General features: G+C 49.2%; 1 protein-coding gene across 1 annotated transcript in view; it reads right to left on the bottom strand.

The window, feature by feature from the left end:
- The window catches only part of Atp11a (ATPase phospholipid transporting 11A), a 106,333-nt gene that overhangs the window by 8,424 nt on the left and 77,335 nt on the right, over positions 1-20,574 (bottom strand). Inside the window, exons 17-25 of the mRNA XM_051169908.1 lie at positions 19,707-19,810; positions 14,601-14,782; positions 12,965-13,216; positions 11,556-11,733; positions 10,144-10,246; positions 9,852-9,997; positions 9,307-9,366; positions 8,174-8,301; positions 5,177-5,312 (exon numbers count right to left, since the gene is read on the bottom strand). Of these exons, the coding sequence (XP_051025865.1) occupies positions 5,177-5,312; positions 8,174-8,301; positions 9,307-9,366; positions 9,852-9,997; positions 10,144-10,246; positions 11,556-11,733; positions 12,965-13,216; positions 14,601-14,782; positions 19,707-19,810 (1,289 nt within the window). The remainder of the gene's footprint in view (positions 1-5,176; positions 5,313-8,173; positions 8,302-9,306; positions 9,367-9,851; positions 9,998-10,143; positions 10,247-11,555; positions 11,734-12,964; positions 13,217-14,600; positions 14,783-19,706; positions 19,811-20,574) is intronic.

Raw genomic sequence — 20,574 nt, 5'->3', positions numbered from 1 at the left:
AGAAGGCAAGAGCTCAGATGGCCCTTGGCCAGCACAATAGCAAAGCCTGGCTCAGAGGTGACTCACGTTAGTGTCCCGCTGGCCCCTGATACTGGCCCTCGTGGGCACTAGCACACAACTGTCAAGTGTCCTAAGGCTTTGGGGTCAGCAGGGAGAAAACGCATGGCTGGAGCCGATACACATGGTGCAGAACTGGACCCTGGCCAGGCTGCTTTCCCTAGAAGGGCTGCCCACCGTATTCCCGAGGTCTGCTCTGCCTGACTCAAGAACACACCCAGGGAACCTGCATCTGGTGACAGAGATGCTCACAGCTGAGGGGCACAGCTGCTAAAACACTGCAGGAGACAGCCAGAGGAGACACCAGAACACAGAGGTGACAGCATCAGGGAGGGCTTCTCTGTGAAGACCTCAGAACAGGGAGGAAGTGGGCAGGTGCACAAACTAGACAAAGACTCCTCCTCCAACACCCAGGCCCCTGGCCACAGCCACGGCTGCCTACAACTACCCAACACAGAAGGAAAACCAAGTAGGTAGACATGGGCTGCCCCCCTTCTAGTGGGAGCAGGCACGGCGGTGGGAGTACAGACATGGGTGACACTCTAAGAGCTAACACAGTTCTCAAGTACACACGGACACGTGAGGTCAGTGGCTGCCAGCCCACACAAGCCTTCTGCAAGAATGGTTCCCTACACACCACATGAGGTGGACACTGTCGGGTTCTGCAAACTATGCCTCTCAGAGAATGCTCCCAGAACTTTCTTAAAGTTTCAGTTTGCAAGGAATCAGAAGGAAAGGTGTCAGCGCTTTTGCCTACGGTGTTAGTCAAAGACACGTGCCTATAACCATACAGAAACCGGGTTTCTATGAATCTGTGGCCATGGGAGCCCTGGGTGTCAGTGGAGACACTGACTGCGAGGGATGGCAGTCCCGCTCTCCATCCTACCAGAGAAACGCCTTCCTTCTTGGGCTTAGAAACAGCACCAACAGGAGCCCTCAGACCTGAATGTGAGGAGCTTCTAGTCAGGGTCCACTTGGTCACGCCAGAGTGGCTACTGCTGCAACTAGCAGGGAGAAAAGAGATGCTGCGAGGTGTGTGGGACTTGTCCCATTGGGAAGAAAGCCAACACCAATGTCAGAGTATGTGACTGATGGAAGGGGGCGGGTCACAAGCACTCTCCCAAGTGCTTTACCCCTAGGGCAGGGGTATTTTCATAACCCAGGGGCAGCAGGCTAGCAGCAGCAATGAAGCTATTTACCTAATGGGGTGTTGGAGAGCAAGCAGCTGTTTAACCAAAAGCTATAGGTATCAGGCAACCAGTGACCTGCTGGGAGCGAAGAGGAGGGGAAGGGAAGGGAGGGGAGGGGAGGGTAGAGGTGGGGAGGGGAGGGGAGGTGAAGGGGAAGAGAGGCTGTGTTTGATGGAAAGGAGCCATACTGCCTCCACCCAGCTCTTCTGTGCCATCAGTTATCACAGACTACATGAATTCTTTAAGAAACATAGGTGGCAGTGTGACGTGGGTATGGGTGTAAGCGGATCCCAGGAGTACCACACACCAGGCCAAAGTAAACTCAGCAACTTGCTCCTCCCATGCCTGTCACAGGGAGGACCGGATCCCTTTACCACTGCCAGGTTTCCCTGGGTTCGGTGGTTATGGCAGACCTACAGTGCCACGGTGGGACACCAGGCCCTGAGTCCCTATAGGACACACAATCACCACCATCACTGGAGACTGATAGGAGCCTCAGCCTCCCTGTGCCCTTGGCTCTGGGTTGGGAAAGGCAGATGGCCACAGAGCCGTTTCTGTGCAGTCTTCATTTCCTCATTTGTTCCCAGTGGGAGCCTTCTGGCCGTCAACCAAGAATCACTTAGAATCTTCTAGATTCCCTAAAGACCTGTTGGGTAGGGACAGGGGATGCAAGTCTAGGACACCAGCTCCTTGGGCAGAGAGTCACCTTTACACATGGCCCAGCGATGCTCCCGCAAGCATACCTCCACTGGTGTCTACCTGACTTACATCTCCATAACAGACCGACACTGAGGCTTTCGCTGGCTCACACCGTAACAGCGCACCTCTGCTGGTAGCTCCTATTCCAACAAGACCCCTAAATGAATGATCTAAGTAACTAATGCCTTAGCCATATACCTTCACTGTCTGGCTGACTGACACACAACTCAACAACACACTTCCATCCATGGTCTGACTGACTTCAGACAGCCTCAGGCCTATAGGAATGTCCTCGGGCCAGTCCCACATGTCTGCTTGGTGTCAGTCAGTTCAGTCCTGTCTCCTTGAGTTTTCCTCTTCCCCGAGCATAGACATCCTCATAAGGTATTTTCTGCTCACCAAAGCCTTTAAATCCAAGCCACCTTAATTTTTACATGCAGTAATATTCCATAACAGACGTGGTTTTGGCTTTACCATACCTTTGCACCCCTCTGGGCCAACTCCACACGCTGCCTGTCATTTGTGTGTGCCATGATCACACACCATGGACAGCTATCTCAGCATCCTCTAGGGCCTTCCTGACTATTATAACATTCCAAACTAAATACCAGGCTAGGAACAGCCCAGTGGTCAGCAAGAGTATGGTGATTAATGCCTCGGTAGCATTTAAAAAATATTAATGAAAAAAATTAATGGCTTTTGATATCAGTGCAAAAAAATCCGTAACAAATTTTAGGGAATTATTCATAACTGCATTGTCCTCATACCACACGAGGCCTATAAACGTTCCCAGGACACTGCAGACCTCTTTAGAAGAATCTCTAACAGCAGTCAACAGCGTGCGCTTCTTAGCACAAGGGTCGAGAAGACTCGTCCTGGATCCATGGGGAGAGTCAAGCACTATGACCCCTGACCTGAAAGGGTCACTGTCAAGTCTCTCCTGTGCTTGAGTCCTGCTAATACTCTCACACCTCACACCCCAAAACGCAGCTTAACTCAGGCTGAGCAGGGCTCCCTAGAGGCCTGGTGGAGGGTGAGGGTGGTGTGCGTGACTGGAGAGCTGCCTTGGTCACTCCAATTCCTCCACTGCTACCTCACAGATAGGTGTCAATGTCTGCCCTGAAACACGTCAGGAATGTCAAGATGACTCTGTTCTCTCAGCTCCACACTCCACAGCCCGACCAGCGCACACTCCCCATCACGCCTGGCTCTGAATATGCACCCTGCGAACTCATACTGTCTGTCCCGATGAGCACTGGCTTGGGTTGGCCCTGCCAGCCTCCTTTTGGAGTTCTTTTGTGTTAAGACGTGAATCATACATACAGAGCCTCTACTGAGAAGCTCGTGTGTACAGTGGGCTCAGGTGAGTCTGTACCCGCCTGGGGCATTTTTAGTTCTAATGAACACTTTAACAATGTCTGATGTAGAAGTGTGGGTGACAGGTAGGGACATTGCAGAGCCACCAAGAAGCATCTTCCTCATAGCCCATGTAAGGCCTCAGGGACCAAAAGAACCGTCTGAGTAGTGGAAGACAAGGAGCGTAGGAAAGGAACACAGGATCCTAAGCTCCTACAACGGGCAGCAGACAAATCACCACAAACACCAGCCAGCAGGGTCTGGCAGGAGACTGACATGTGGTAAGAGACACTGAAGAGAGTCTCTGGGAAGGTCTGGGAGGTGAGCTCACTGCCGCTGCCACCGACTCCTCCCCTAGCACCCCATCTCACGGCACCTCGAGAAACATCTGCCACTGTACTCTGAAATGCTGAGAGACAGTGTGGGCTGAGCTCTGGCTATGTCCCACACCGGTTTCCTAGCTTTGTACAGTGCCTTCCTCAACCTGTGCCAGTGGCATCAGATAAAGGATACTTAAGTGCCAAGACGTGGCTTGACAGTCAACAGAAAGCTGAGACCTCAGAGTTTAGGACACATGAGATGGCTTCTTAAAGGCTGATTTACGGGGAATCGTATCCGAGTCGTCTAAGAGTCAGGTGACTCTGCTACCCTGGTAATGGGCTGGTGGCTTGCAGGCATTGTTTGATGAAAATAAAAGATGCCAGGAAGCCAAAGAAAAGCTTAAAATCTTTAAAACAGTGAAATGAGTTTTTAGCAAATCTTCAGGGTCAAATTTAGTAAAAACTGATCTGTATTATGATATAAGATATCAGAGCCTTTAGTTATGAGGACACAGACACAAATACACAAACTGCCAAGACACAGGCCAGACTCCGGCATTTCAGCCGGATGGTCTGAGAGATCATTGTGTGAAAGACACATGGGAGAAGAGGGGAGCTGGTTCAACGAGAAATGAGAAGCATTTCTGTCTTCAAGCTCCCGGAAGGGATGGGTGGCTAGGGAGGAGTTTTCTCTGATGTCAGGTGCAGTGTTTATCTGAACAGGCATCTTGGAGCCTGCGACCGTAACCGGGCTGACCGCTAAGCTTGGAACTTGTGACACTAAGTGAAAAAGATCAAGGTCTACTCGATGCCTCTTTTTCTCCCGAGGTGGCACAGGTATGCCACAGTCCTCACCGGCCTCCTGTCCTTAATTTACAGTGACATGCAGACCTATGAGGTCAGTTCTGCTCAAGCCTGAACAGAGACCCAGGGGGAAGACCAGGGTCAGGCGGCTCTGATGCCAGCACAGGGCAGGGATGACTAACAGCTTTTCTACCAACAAAGCACACAGAAGAAGTCACATTTGAAAATATTTTCAAGAAATATTTTATTTGTAATGCACTCCAAAACCACAGAGAGGACAAACTCACAGTGTCTTACCATGCTTGTGTTGGTGGTCGCTATCTGAGGTGGGAAGGGAAGCAAGTGGCAGGAAGAAAAAAAGCAAGATACGAATAAAACAAACCCCAGAACGTATGTAAACAACAAGCTGCTCTCCACTGGAGAGCTACAGAGCTACTCACTGTAAAGGGCCAAGCCCACACTGTGGAGCGACACTCAACAACTTAACTCCCATACAAAAGTACAGTGGCTGGAGGAAACTACGGAGCCCTGGGATTAGCTCATGGTGGGCTGCGCACTGTGAACCAGTCAGGAGAAGCTCAGGACAGACCTTCTCCTACAGCTGGTGAGTGTGACACGCCCCTTCCGCTAAGCTGCTCATAGATCCACAGGCAGAGCTGAGCTGTTCTCACGCAACTGCCCTACACAGTGACTGCACACAGTGGGGCTTATCACTAAGCAGCAAAACACAAGGTCACTCTCAGTACTGACCTGTCCGTTGCTGGTCACGGTTGTGTTTTCAAACATGAAATAAGCACCAAAGAAAAATACCAAAGCGTCAAATACGCCGAGGAACGTCCAGTAAATGAACACCCGCCAGCGGAGCAGCGCGTTCTTGGCGATGTCTCTGTCAGAGGAAAAGAATGGGAAAACTGTGACATCAGCACAAGGTCCACCTGTCCAGCCCCGCCGTTATAGAAAGAATATCTTTTGTATTGTATGGATGCAGACCTGTCAATAATAAATCTGATGGCCTACAGTTTAGGCAGGAAACAGGAGGTGGGATATCCAGTAGGTAGAGAGGATTCTGGGAGAGAGCCAGGCACTGGAGATTCAGCCAGCAAGATGTTAAAAGGATGGACGCATGGTACCTGAGCTCAGGTAACCAGCCACATGGCAGAATGTAGATTAGTATAATGGGTTGTTTTTTGGTTTTTCCGAGACAGGGTTTCTCTGTGTAGCCTTGGCTGTCCTGGACTCGCTTTGTAGACCAGGCTGGCCTCGAACTCACAGTGATCCGCCTGCCTCTGCCTCCCAAGTGCTGGGATAGAAGGTGTGTACCACCACATCCGGCCTATAATGGGCTAAGTTATGAGCTTGTCAGAGAAGAGGCCAGCTATATGGCCCAGGTATTTGTAAAATTATTTTGAGTCTCAAGAGCCATTATTCCGGGAGCTTGCAGAAGGGAGGAAAGCCTCCTCACCATGCCTGCATGTTCCTGAACAGCATCAACCATGACCACTAGACATGGTGTCTGCATCCTCTAATGGCAAAATCCCCCTGTTCTGCAGACCACTCTGCTGTTCACCGGTGCTCTCCATCGGAGTCTGAACATTTCCTCTCTCGTAGTCAGCTGTGATGTCGGTAGAGGAGATCTGGTGCACTCTTGTCTTCTAGATGTAGTTAACACCCAGCAGCACACGCTGTTTGACATCTGATTACTGCACTGAGCATTTGGGCTTGCTACCAACCCACATTGGCAGAGTCCAGCTCCCATGGGCTCAAGGGCTCCAGGGACAAGATGTGGCATCCACCAGCATACTGAAGGAGATGACCACCGGCTTGTTGTTAAGGTGGCCCGGACAGCTCGAGCCTCTCTGTGTTTTATTTCAAGGCCACAAAGCGTACAGCTTCAGTTTTATCTCTGCAAATAGTTCCAAGAAGCTGGATGATGATTCTCTGAAGGTTTTTTTCTCATGTTTCCTCCTCACATGCCTCATTCTCCTTCGGCAGCGTTTAACCTCGTGGCCTCACAGTTCAGCGCATCTCTGTAGTCACGGTGGCTAGCTCACTGTATCTTAAGCACCTAGCTGGCTGCCTATGGCATGGACCTTACAAGTTTCATCTGCATCTACTCTGACAGTATCTGTATTTCTGTCCTGCACAACCATAGGCAAGATAAGGAAATTCAATCTGCTGGCACAAGAGCTGGTTGACTCTTGGCAACCCTCCTTTTTTCTGGCTGCCTGAGGTTCTGGTACCTACACGGAGGAGTTCCTTGTTCCTGAACTAACATCCTCATGTTCTGGTGCACTCACTCATTAACTTCTCTGATCCATTCTTGCTAGGGCTGGTTTTTGAGTCAGAGGATGTTACGTGTTTTTCTGAGAACGTGTGCTTCACGAGACTGTATGATCTCCATTTTGTCTGTCTTAAGCCTTTCCTGGGTTTTGAGTGACTTCAGGAATCATCATCTCAATCCTGTCATGTATTTTTAACAAATCACCTTAGGATTGCTAAGAGGTTTCTGTTGTGCCATTGCCGTACCGCTACAGACACAGTGAAAGGAGAAGCGCCGAGAGTGTATGTACTATGCAGGGCTACACAGGAGGAAAGGGAGCCGCCCATGGCCAGACCCTGGAAAACCAGCCGAGGCTGCAGATTCTGTCACACTGGTCCTTGCCAGGCGTACAGGAGCTTCTCCTCAGGTGCTTCCCACAAGGAGAGCCATCTCAGAGCACTCAGATGCCGCTCCCTGGAACACAGCCATGGTTGTCACCACCACACAAGTTTCCAGGCCTGTTCATCACGTTAAAAGTTTGACTGTAGCATTCCCTCTGTCATATGTTTGAAACTCTGCATGCATGCATACACATATGCGCGTGCACGCGTGTACACACACACACACACACACACACACACACACACACCCCTACCTATTTCCTCAAGCTTCAAGGTCTCTTAAATGGTTAAAACATTATAATAAAGGCTCCAAAGCCAGTAGCCACATCCAGTGCAACTGGGCAGAGAAAGGTCTGGTGTTATGGGCTTTGGGAAACTACACAGGTGAAAAGACCTCACAGATCTTTTGTTGTTGTTGTTTTGTTTTGTTTTTTTTTTAAAAGATTTATTTATTATATATACAGTGTGCATTAGATCATATTATAGATGGTTGTGACCCACCATGTGGTTGCTGGGAGTTGAACTCACGACCTCTGGAAGAACAGTCAGTGCTTTTAATGGCTGAGCCATCTCTCCAGCCTGACCTCACAGATCTAAGTGCACACATGTGTGTATACACATGAACGAGACAAAAGACCCAGGGCAAACTGAAGGAAACAGGTGAAGAATTATTATATGGCTACTGGCTGGCTGCTATGCTGTGGCATCCAGCTCTTCTTACTGGGAGAAACAGGACAAAAGCATGCGAATCTCCTCATGTCCCATGAATGAAAAAAGACTACAAAGAAACACTGTATCTGTCTGGGCACTTCTGGAACAGCAGAAAAGCTGTTGCTTTAATACTAAGCAGAGCCTATGAGGATCCATTCCTAGCTTTCCCAGTTCTACTAAGCAACAGACACAGAAGAAACGGATTCACATCGCTACCAAGCTGTGAGGTGCAGAGGAGAGACACGCGCGCATTCGGGCCTAATGGGGCGCATTCGGCTGTGGAGGCACCTGCACCACCAGGAGCTGACTGGAGGACTGTGCGCTGCACAGAAGAGCAGCGGGAGCTCACACGTGCACGGAGGCGGAGGCACACACCTGTAGAGGGAGGGGTCTCTCTTGAGGACTTCAATGCCCACGTGCTGCTCCATGAGGCTGTACAGGAGAATCGGGAGGGAAGTGAAGCTGATGTTGTACAGGGTCAGATACGCAGTGTCGTACAAAGTCTGCAAGAAGGAGAAGCGATCTGAGAGGTGCTCCAAGGCGGCTTTAAGCACTGAGGTGATGATTTAGCATAGTACTCTGTGTGTGTACATGTGTGTGTGTAAGCCAGAGGTCGGCATCAGGTGACTTGGAGCTCACTGACCCAACTAGGGTAGTTAGCTAATGAGCCCCGTGTGTCCTCCTGCCTCTGTCTCACCACTGGGAGCACAGGTCGATGCTGCCATACACATCTTTTAACACGGGTGCTGGGGATTTGAACTCAGGTCCTCATGCTTGTACAGCAAGAACTTTATCAACTGAGTCATTTCCCTAGGCCCTGAGTATGCTACTTTTTAATTTGTAAAAAGCTTAAATATATAGAAAGTTCACCTAAAATGCATAAAAGTCACCAGTCTACAGAGACAGATAATCAGGACAGATTTTTAAATTTCATGAACTAAATTTATCAGGTTTAAAATTCATCAGGTCCAGGCAGAGCTTGGGCCCCGAAGTTGGCAATTCTGTTCACTTTAACATCTTCTAGCTTCAGGTAGCCTGGGCCCGGTGGCTCTAGATACAGGCTATTGGCCACTGTCCACCAGAACACATGGCACATGGGGACAGAAAAGAGTGTGCACAGGCAGCAAGTACCAAGAAGTCCTTCTCCGGGTCACGTATGTCTGCATCCTGCCAGAGTTCAAGGCCTCAGACTCCAAGGATGACCCACATCTCCACGAAGGCTCAGGTGTGGGTGTAACCCTCCCGATGCAATCATACGTCCCAACAGAGGGGCCCATCGGCTGTCATTACAACATACTCAGCCTCATGACACCCAGACTGCAGGCTGGCGACTCCTCAGCTCTGTAGCCTGCCCCTCATCTTTGTCTACTGACAGGACCCGGGGGCAGCAGGGTGGATGGCCCCTGGGGCCCCTGCCAGAACCCCATGGGGGTCTGTCCACACATTCCTGAAGACTGTTCCCTGACTATGGCCACCCACTGGGAAGGAAGGCAAGACATGGAACTGACCTGCTGTGAAAATCCGCAGAAGAACTGGTACAAAAACTGAGGGAAAATGAAGCAGACATTCTGAAAAACAAGTCACGCCATTAGTTCAAGGGCATTCTGCAGAGATGCACGGGCTTCCCTAGAGCTCACCAGCCACTGTCAACACATTATGTTGCTATGGGGGATGAGCCATTGGGCCCAATGTCCTACACAGCAGCCGAGTAGCTTTTGGAAATGCATCTTTTCATATATGTATGTAGTGGGGCTCTCGAGATCCCAGGCAGTTGAAGGGAAACACACTGGCTCAAGAGGAAAGGTGGTGGCGAGAGAGATGCCTGCGTGGAGAGCACTGGAGACATCCACCCTCAAACATCTTACAACTTCTTCCGCTGGCTCTATGCTACATTCTGAGAAGGCTCAAGAAGTGTCAGGGATCCTCTGGTACAGGAGCAACCAACTTCCTGATGGTCACTTCTTTTTATAGATAAATGACCCGGGGGACACTAAGTCCCTCAACGAAAGTCTCATGCCACCGAAACTGAGAGGAGAAAAGAGACATTTCCTACCTTATAAAAGAAGTATTGCACAAGCTCAGATATCCTGATGTAATAAAAATGCCCGTGAACAAGAAGCATCTTCTTCAAGTGCTTAAACTTGGGTATTGCATAGTCGCTGTTCCTTGCAGCTTGGCGGCCCTCCTTGCCAATGACACCTAGAATGAAGGGGAAATACGATGGAAGGCAGAGCCAGCTACGGTCACAGCACCAGTCACAGGTGGAGACCGTGCTCCCTCTGCACGCCACGACACTGCCTTTATCTACCCAACATGCAACCCTGACTGGAGGAACAGTGGCTTACCTATGCCCACGTGGGCCTCTAGGATCATGCTAACGTCATTGGCACCATCACCGATTGCTAAGGTGATGGGGTGCTCCTTGGAGAATTTGATTAACTTAACAATCTGGAAAAGAAAGAAAAAAAAAGTTCATCTTCTGTGTTTTCTATTTCCTTGAGGTTGTGAACGAGGACGTAAAGCCGGCGCAGGAAACGGGGAAGCAGTTTGCTTGCAGCTTATTTTCAGCTCCCAGGCTATTTCCTCCACAGATCAGTCTCATAAAAACTAAGATACAATCAATGACACAACTTCACAAAGGCATGAAGACAAAATGAGACTTATGTTCAGGTATTGAAAAAGCCTGGGGCCAAAGTCAGCACTGTAGTCTTCAGAAAGGTGTTGCAATTCCATGGCACTTGGTCTCAAATAATTTTTCAAAAAGTTGTTTACAGTGCTATTTTAATTTCTAATTTGTCATGTGTAAAAATCAAATGTGTCAACTTAATGCAGTGAGCACTATTCGAGATTTCTGTTTATTTCTTAGTTTCCAGGTTGATGTCTTTATAGACTTCCCTACATGCACTGCACTTTAGTACAATGCACTAGGATTGAGACTAAGAAGGGAAACTACAGATTTGCCTTTTTCTTTTAAGACAGAAGATGGAAGTATACATGCACTTGTACAAATGAGTTGAGAACCTAAAAAAAGTACTGAGAATCCCAGGCTGCCATCAGGGAAACAATAATAAAAGGTTTACATGGGGTCCAGCACAAAAGACGGCCAGGAAAAAAGCAATTTCTATCCCAAGCAAGATGCGTGCGAGTACCTGTACCCCAGCCTGTCTTTTCTGAGAGCTCCAGTGGCATTCTAACTGGGTCTAGGGTCAGCAGTTAAGTAGAGAAGCAAATCGTACATGAAAGAGCACCTCCCCAAACCTGGCTCTCAGACCATGCATGACGACCCGACCTCTATGGCTGGGCCACCTCCATGTCCTCATAAGCAGCTCAAGGCTCCCTGGTATTCATGCCTGAAACATGCTATAGTGATGCCGAGCTCCTTCAGGGTGATGAACGGTAAGTGCCATGGCCAAGTACGCACCCCACGGTTCATGTCGGCTGTTTACAAAGATAATCTGAGCACGCTCCTACAGGAGCAGGGAGACTACAGAGGACCGAGGAAGTCCAATCCTGACTGCCCTGGCACACAGAGGTCTCAGCGAATGTAAGCTCCCTGCCCACACCACCCTTGGGGTAGACTCCCAGCGCACTACAGGGCCTCTCTAGGAGGGGCCATGCAAGCTTGACCACCAAGGAGGATCTAAGACTCGGGATTTAAATTGCTTTCTCCCATTTGTTAAACAATCAGAGATACTGAGACTTAGAAGGCTTTCTGTGACGCCAGCACCCACGGCCCACTAGTGGGCCAGCTCCTGACCTGGGCCTTCTGCAGGGGCGCCATCCGGCAGCACAGCACAGCACTGCAGTTCCTGCAGATTTCCAGGAAGAGCTCCCGGTAGTTGCCTGAGGAGCTCCCATCCTCTCGGGGCTTCATTATCAAAGACAGCGCAGCTCCGTCGATGATTAGCCCGTAGTCGTGCATGTCTGTGGAGAGTCTTCAGAGACACAGAGGGAGCCGTCACTCAATCGCTGCACACCGGGCACCCGCACAGGGCCGGCTCTCCTGTCATCACTGCCATCTTTACGGTTCTGGATCCTCCTCTTTGACTACACTGTAAAATCACGTCTTAGTGAAAACTCTTTGCTCAGGCCAAGTCTGCGTAAGTCTCAGCACTGAGACACCACAGGAGGGCCTCGGGAGGGCCGGTCTTCATCTCTGGTCTCCATGCAGCCTCCCTCTCTCTGGCTGGCTAGTATCTCCCGGGCTTCCTGCCCTGGTGACCTCACTGTTAGAACACGATCAAGGCCTCCCTTTGCTGGGCCTTGGATATTTGTTTCTAAGAACTTAAATGTGTGAATATCTGTGTGTAGGTGTGGGAACACACCTGCACAGGCCAACAGAGTCCAGCGTCCCAGGAGCTGGCGTTACAGGCAATTGGGGACAGCCTGATACTGGTGCTAGGAATTGCACTTGGGCCTCTGGAAGAGCGATGCATGCTCTTAACCACTGAGCTGTCTCTCCAGGCCCCTTGGCCAAGCCTTAAAACGACAAGAACATCCGCAATCCCATAAGGAAATAACTGTGCTGTTCTTAAAACGGACTAAAATTTGCACATGCCTAGAGACCTGTTTTGCCAAATTCCTACGGCTCTTAAGACAGGACAGCAATATGGTTCAGTGAGTCAGGGTGCCTGCTCCAAGCCTGACTGAGCGTCACCCCCTGAAACTATATGGTGGAAGAAGAAAACTTATGGTTACAAGTTGTCCTCTAACCTCCAAGTGTGCTGTGGCGCATGCATTCAGACACCACACAGATAAACAGAAACGTAAAACAAGCCTGAATCAGAAGCAGATAAGACCACTTTCAGACGACTCCCCAACACTGGTAAGGAGGCCCTTGAAAGGTGTGTACATTAACCGGCAGATATGCTTGGAAAGACCCAACCTCAGCAGCACTGCCATCGCAGACACGGCCTCTGTTATCACTGCCTATCTACCTACTGGCTTCTCTGGTAGTATTCTGAGGAGTCCATGATGGACCCACGAGGCACAACAGTGGATCAAAACCGTCCCAATCAAAGCATCTTTCTACCTGGTCTACCTATCAGCTTGCCTGCCCAGGCACAGCCAGCTGTGCAGAGAAGGCGGCAGTCTCACCCACAAGGATGCAGGCACCAATGCCGCACAGAGACCCAGGGTCCCGGTGAGGTGGGGGGAGCTGCGTACCCCGAGAAGGAGTCCCTGGTCAGGCTCCCACTGCAGCGCAGCACCGTCTTGCTCAGCTCGAAGAGAACGTCGTGCAGGCTCTGCTCCTCTAGCCGCTTGGTGGTCAGCTCCAGCAGCTGCGTGCCACTCCGGAACAGCTTGCAGGCATAGCAGGTGGCCGAGGCCGTCTCCATCTTGTCCCCGGTGAGCACCCAGACCTTGATACCTGCCTTCTGCAGGGCCTCAATTGTGTCAGCGGCTTTCTCCTGGAGCCTGGGAGCACGGAACCCAGGGGGGAGGGGAGGGTCAGGATCCAAAGGCTCCAAATAAAGAACTTCAAGACACATGAAGCCACGAAGATCCTCAGCCCCAGAGAACAGCACGTGCAAAGTGGCAAGGGTCTGTGCAAGGCCCCTCACTGTACGATGATGTGTGGCAAGGCTCTACCAAACACGAGAGCTATGTGAGAAGGCTGCTCCGTGTGCCGTCCTTCTCCTGAGCCTCACATCCTCCCACAATCCGACTATCATTCTACTTAGAAGAATCATTACAGCCAGAAACAAAAAGGAGAAATGGAGTCTGGCAATGAGGACTGCCTTTCCTTTTGGTGCTGCGTGCTCTAAAGTTGCTGCTCATCAAATTGGAATCCAGGCCTTATGTAACACACCAGGTGCTGATAATACCAGCAGCCCCACAGCTAGCTAACGCCTATCATGTGCTTAGCATGTGCCAGCACTGTGTGAAATCCGGCATGACCTTTCACCTCTACACAACCCAGCAAAGTCAGACTGGCCCCCAGGAGGCAGTTCCTGGCTGAAGTGTGGAGGTCCCATTATTACAGCTGCATAATGAGGAAAGCCACCTCCAATTTTGTAATTTTCTGAAGCCCAGGGAGGGAAGTTCACCAATGTGCTGGCTTTGGTTTTAAATAACTAACATGATCAAATGCCACTTCAGTGGGACATTGTGTCAGTAATCCCAGGGCGACACAGAGAAACCTTGTCTAGGAAAAAGCATTCATTTGACTGCCGAGCAAGCCTATGTGCTCCTGGGTGCCAACCCTCCAGATCCCAGGCCTAACTCCAGCTGTGTCAACTGCCCACAACGGCTCCATGCAAACACACTCAGAAGGCCCCTCCCTTTCTGTACAACTGCTCTGAGGACACTGTCATTGTTCCTTGGCCTTCACCTCATAACTAAGAATTCTAGAAGCTTTCCCTCAGTAACTTCATCAGCTACAATCACTGGGTTCTAACTTCCTTATTTTAACTCTCCTCAACAAAAAAATAACAACTATGTCAAAGACATTAAGATCTGAGACTTCACAGACATGTTCCAAACAGCCAGCAGCAGTTGGGAAATAACTATTAATTCCTTTCCTGGGCATGAAAAGAAACTATTCTTCCAAGTGATGTGACGAGAAGATGTTACCGTCACTATGTAGAGGGAAAATGTCCTTCTAGGCATCCTATTTGTGGTCAGGAACATATCACCCAGTTATGATCTCCTGGGCTGTCATTCTATGAAGGAAAACAGATGAGCCTTGTCCTTGGGAAGAGCACAGTGGCATAGGATGTTTGTGCTGTCTGCCTTCACCCCGCACTCACAGCCCCCGCTCCCATCTGTAACTGAACGCAGACAGAAGGGACATCTTTACCGGTCCTCAACAGCTGTAGCACCAAGCAGAATAAGGTCCCTCTCGATCTGCTCGTAGGCGTCTGCCAGCTTCTTCTCCCGATCTTGCAGCGCCACTTTGGCAGCTTGCAGCAGTTTGCACACTTCCTCATACTCCTCGGGCTCAAGCCTCTTGTAGGCGACACACAGGGTTCGCAGCCCCTCCTGAGGAACACAAGTCAGCATTTAATGTGACTCTAATGCTCCCTGTGGAAGGCATTCTCAGGCCTTCCTCATACCCCATACGCCCTCAAGGGATTGCTGAATTATATTAAGTATGGACAATCATGTGCCCTACAGAACTGTAACCTATGATACCTGGTCGGGGCCACCGAACCAGAACAGACCTTGACCCTTCATGTAAGCAAAAACAGAGCTCAGTTTTCACTTTTGGGGCGTCTAATTTGCAGTGCTGTGGTAGTGGTGTCGCCAAAGCTGGGAGCTGGAAGACTGCAAGATTATTCCTGCTCATGCTGGGTACATGGGAAACTGAAGCAAGTCTTAAGGATGAGGGATTAGAACACGAGTGGAGAATTCAATGCAGCGACCAAGTCCACGTGGCCCGCCACTATACCTCCCTCCTGCTGAGACCCTGCATTATCACTGTGGAGCAGCTATTGGTGCAGTTCCTTTGGGTGTCCCTTGCTCTTTCACCTTAATTCTATGTACAAGAGTGTAATACTCACAGGTCTTCTAAGCTAGCATTTCAAATTCTGGGTTTTAGATTTAAAAAATTTTTTTTCCTGTGTTATCAACACCACACAGCTCTTCAGGTAATAGGTAACAATTTATTTTTATTTCTCAGACCTCCTAACTTGTGTGAAAGACATGCCCCACTGGTTAACTGTTCTCATAATCATTTAAGAGGGAGGGAGTGGCACAGAGGCAAAACACACTGCTTCATTTATAAGTCAGGAGAATCATCAGACAAGAACAGAGTCTCTAAAGATAATAATCTAGAACTGTCCAGAATGTAGAGTGTGAGTAAGGCTTTCAGAAAGGAACAGGCCTTCGCCTGCACAGGTCCACAGGAGACTTTGCGCTGTGGACACAGGTGGAGGTGCGTCTATCCAAGGCTCTTGCTAAATATGATGAAAGTCCTGTATGAAACACCACCAAACTGTAGCAAGACACAGTCACACTCGGAGACTACTGTAGAGCACTGCCCCTTATAAATACAGATGAAGTAATCCATGCAGTACGCTCACAAGCTGAACCCAAAGGCCACGAAAAGATTGTAATCCAGGAAAGAGACTCATCCCTGAGTGCCAGACTCATTCAGCAGAGGACGTGGGCTGGCATAACATGTGAGGTTATCAAGGAGACCCACGTGATCATGTGAAAGCTGCAGGAGCACCACAGGGCTCCCCAGAGCTGCTCCAGGCAAGGAAAGACAGGGAATCTCGCTTTCACACATCTGCCAAACACAACCCAGCATCACAATCCCTGTCAGAGCAATTTGGTGTGTGTTAGGGGGGAGTCTCCAGAGAGAATGCCTTTCTTTCTTTCTTTCTTTCTTTTTTTTTTTTTTTTTGGTTTTTCGAGACAGGGTTTCTCTGTGTAGCCTTGGCCAACCTGGACTCACTTTGTAGACCAGGCTGGCCTCGAACTCACAGCGATCCGCCTGCCTCTGCCTCCCGAGTGCTGGGATTAAAGGTGTGCGCCACCACGCCCGGCGAGAATGCCTTTCTAAAGACCACAAGTGCTGATGCCCAGAGCTATTAGATGAACGCTCAATGGCACAGCTGTGACATCAGCACAGGCACACCAGCTGCACCTCACTCCAACACTCACCTTGGGAAGGAAATTAAGAAAACAATTCTACCCATAATTGCATCAGAGAGAAAACATTTAGGAATGTGTTTACTCGTGGAGGAAGAAGACTCACAGACCAAAACCTACGCAACGCTGAAGAAATCAGAGAAGTACCAAATAACAGAAACGTGTTTGCGTGGACCGGAAGACTTGGTGCTGTTACCACTGAGCCGTATGTGGCACCTTGTGACCCTATGGAACTGCCAGTGGTGGTTAACCCTACAGGAACTCAGAGCATGTCAGGGTACCCAGAAGAACATAGCGAGTTTAGATGAGAAAGCAGCGGGCCATGCACACACTCTGGCTTCAAAACTCACTAGCACACGACACTAAAGAAAACTGTACAGAACTGGCGTAAAGACAGAGGGAAAGGAGAGGCGTGAAGGACAGAACTGAGACCCAGAAACAAAACATTTGGCTAGACGATTCGACAAGAGAAACAACGCATTCATCAGGGAGAAAACCACCCCTCAACAATGGTGCTCAGAAAACGACACTCTCTTTAAAAAATAAGACAGTCCCCTTCACCGAACACCACACATAAAATAAGATCACAGTCTTAAATTTAACAGCTAACATGTCAAAGTTCTTAGAAAAAACAAAGGGCAGAGTCTTCAAAATCTTATATTTGGCAGCAATTTCTAACCTATGATTAAACATATCAGAACAAGCAATTGAAGAAGAAACTGGATTTGAAGAAAACAACGGTCCTCGTGGTGTGACTGCAGCTGTCTTTACTTTGCAAAGCTTTGATTGTTTTAAAATGATGTCATTAAAGTGGGGCCTTCAGGTTCCTCGGTTCGCTGACTGACCCCCGGGCCAGGGACTCAGGTAGAATCGTGAAAGATCTGAGCTATGGATGGCCTCCTGGCTTTTTGTCACCTTCTGGGAAGAGGGAATCTTAATGGGTAAAACGCTCCCAAGTGGTGTGCAGGCAGCCCGTGGGCATTTCCTTAATTAGTGATTGATGTATGAACATTCCGTTGTGTGGCTGACACAGGAGGATGCGCCCCAAGCTCCCCACTGGTAATAACGATGCCTTTTAGAACAACATGTATTTTGTTAGATTAAGGAAGTGTTCATTTACTCATTTTGTTGTTGTTGTTATTTCAAAATTAAGAACAGACATTGATTTTTTTTTTCTTGGTCCTTCTTTGTATCTCTGGGTGACCAAGCACCATTTTCCCCAACAGTCTATTAGTGTGAGTGTGTGAGTGGCTTCCATATGTGAAACTGTGTGTTTCTGGGTCAGAACGAGCGGACACTGTTTTCTACAATGTGCTGCTGGGTGCTGCTTGGTGATAAGCTTGAGGGCAGATACAAGCATTTTTTTAAAAAAAGATTTATTTATTTATTTTATGTCTATGAGTACACTGTCATCATGCACACCAGAAGAGGGCACCAGATCTCATTATATAGATGGTTGTGAGCCTCCATGTGGTTGCTGGGAATTGAACTCAGGACCTCTTGAAGAACAGCCAGTGCTGTTAACTGCTGAGCCATCTCTCCAGCCTGATACGAGCATTTTTATACTAACATTTTTACACAGTTAGTATTAGGAGGGTTGTCGTGTACTTTTTCCGTCTATTTTAGTTCTAGATTTGTACTGGTGAGAGTGAAATAAAGCTGCTGTGACTAGGGAGGTGCACACGTGAGGAAAAGCATGTTCTCACGTGTCAGTAGGTACTGTTCCTCCATGGTCCCTACTTCAGTTCCTGCCCTGAGTCCCCTTCACGATGGACAGTGACCAGGACAGCTAAGCTGATGGGAACCCGTTCTTCCCCAAGTTGTTTTTGGTCCAAGTGTTTTACCACGGCAACAGAAACCCTAACTAAGGCAGACGCTTAACAGCCTATGGCACTCAAGGATCAGGAAGAGGATGACAGAGGGCTCGGCTCAGAGGCCATCAAGAGGGCAGAGGCCAGCACATTCCCAGCATCCTCCAAGGCACCAGGCAGAGTACTGTTTCAAATCCACCAAACAATGTGAAGCCACAGCTTGAAGCAACACACTGTTTCTGAGGAGCTCGACCACTTCTCTGATTAAACTCTAGACGTGCAGAAAGTGCAAAAGGCCCAGCGGCCCACAGAGAAGTGTTGGCAGTTGTAACCTGTGTATGGGATGGGGTCCCCACCACAGAGGGACCAGCCAGCCGGCTATGGCAGACCGAGTGACGAGGCTGGTGGAGTGGCCACACAGGTCATTACAAATGCATTACTGAAAAATGTCCAATCTTGGTAAAAGCCCACTGCCCACCCTTCAGAACAACTATACCGAGCCTCCCCAACCAGGAACCACCCTCGGGAGAACAGCAAAGGGACAGAAGTGAACACAGCCACGGTGCGACAAGGGTGTCTGAGCCAGGACCCAGTTCACCTGCATTCAGAGTCAAGTGACCATCAACAGGTGAACAAGTGAGTACGCTGGGCACGAGCATGGGTACTTGGCATGACAAGGGAACACATACGTGTGTGGATGAATCACAGCACAGTCATGCGTAGTGAGAGAACCCTGGTGAGACAGCAGACGAACACTGCAGGAGGTGAGAGCTCACCTACAGTGGTGCTTTCTGGGAGAGTCGACAGGGAGGGGACACAAAGGTCCCAAGGACACTGTTTTAGAAGTAAATCAAAACTTACCTACTTTCATCTTCAGTATGAACATGCTCCTGTTTATTGACTATAGCTCAAAAAAGCCTTTAAAATATGTATTTAGTCATAGTTAATATATTACTCCTCAATGATTCTCAGGTGGAGGAGAACCCCCCAGAACAAATGACGTATGGACTATATCAGTGTGTTCATTAACACAAAATATGTCTCTGGTGATTCTCCTGGGGTGACCCTTGGCAGAAGGGGTAAGAACCCTCAGTGTGCCCACTTGAAATTAAAGTTATCATCAGGGCTTCAAGAAGTTTGCCATAATAAGGTCAATGAAACCTGGGGCATGCTTTCTGTGGCACCAATATGGGGACTGTCTCTGAGGGAATGTGGCAGCACTGTGTCTGGAATGTCCACCTAGCACGGCCTTTAAAATTACAGCAGAAAGCCATCTAGTTCCTGCTTGGTGTCTCCCTGACTCCTTGGTGCTGGGAGGACGACAGCTGCCTCGGCAGGGGAACAGCCTATGGCATAAACTGCAGGATGACCTCCCGCTGCTGAATGCCAGCAGACAGGAAAGCAGAGCGACCACGAACATCAGAAAGCACCATGGCTGAGTCAGAAACTGTGGTTTGTAGATGGGAAAGTGGCCAGAAGGGCCATCAGCATCTTACCACTGCATTGCGCTCGACTCTAGACCGGACTTGGTCCACTTTGCCTTCTATTACTCGGGGAAATATTGAAGAATCTGCTCCTTTGCAAAATAGATAAATTTCTCCTGAAAAACGAGGGGGGAAATAATGTTGAATTTAATTACTACATGGGGAGACAAATTTACTTTGCAATTTGTATTACAGAAAACGAGGGATACCAATGTGGAGACCATTTTAAAGGCTGTCTTACAGAACCAGTTAACACACTAAGATCTGAAAGATGTGCAGTCCATGGAAACATGCTGGTGCTTTCGTCTACGTCAGGAGCCAGAATATTGAGGGCTCTGGGTGCTCCAGCTCCCTGTGAGAAGCCTAAACTTCCTGGCACAGGGCAAAGAGTTTGCTCTGACCCACAAGCAGTGTTCAAGCTACACCAAATGCCAGAAGGTCAAAGTGGGTCTTCCACGGACAGGCCATCCTTTGTCTCACAAAGTGTCATGGGAAACTATCTTCCAGCACATCTCTAGTCCTGTCCTCAGAACTCTAAGCACCTTTGTGCTAGATATGCGTGCTCCTTTTCTCAACATGACAGAATTTTCTCCTTCCAGGTAAGAGACACTAACAGACAGCAAAGAAGTAGCTGAGGTGTCGAGAAGCCAGCTCTGAAGAAACTTGCTCAGCCCCGATGCTCTGCGGTCAGTCTCAGGTCTGACCCTCAGCTGCCCTACTCTGTGAAAAACAGTCTTGAGGCCCCCCACTCAGCCTCCCTGCTCAGCAATAGTACAATCTCAGGCCTGCAGGGCTATGCCACGTGTTGCTGAATAGAGTGTTTGGATGTAGCCATGGAAACCTCGCAGTAAGCCAGGTGTGGTGGCGTACATCTCTAGTC

This window comes from Acomys russatus, chromosome 27 (genome assembly GCF_903995435.1).
Source record: "Acomys russatus chromosome 27, mAcoRus1.1, whole genome shotgun sequence".
Classification (NCBI taxonomy): Eukaryota; Metazoa; Chordata; class Mammalia; order Rodentia; family Muridae; genus Acomys; species Acomys russatus.
The sequence above is the reverse complement of the archived record's forward strand: the minus strand, read 5'-3'. Positions and strand labels throughout refer to the sequence as shown.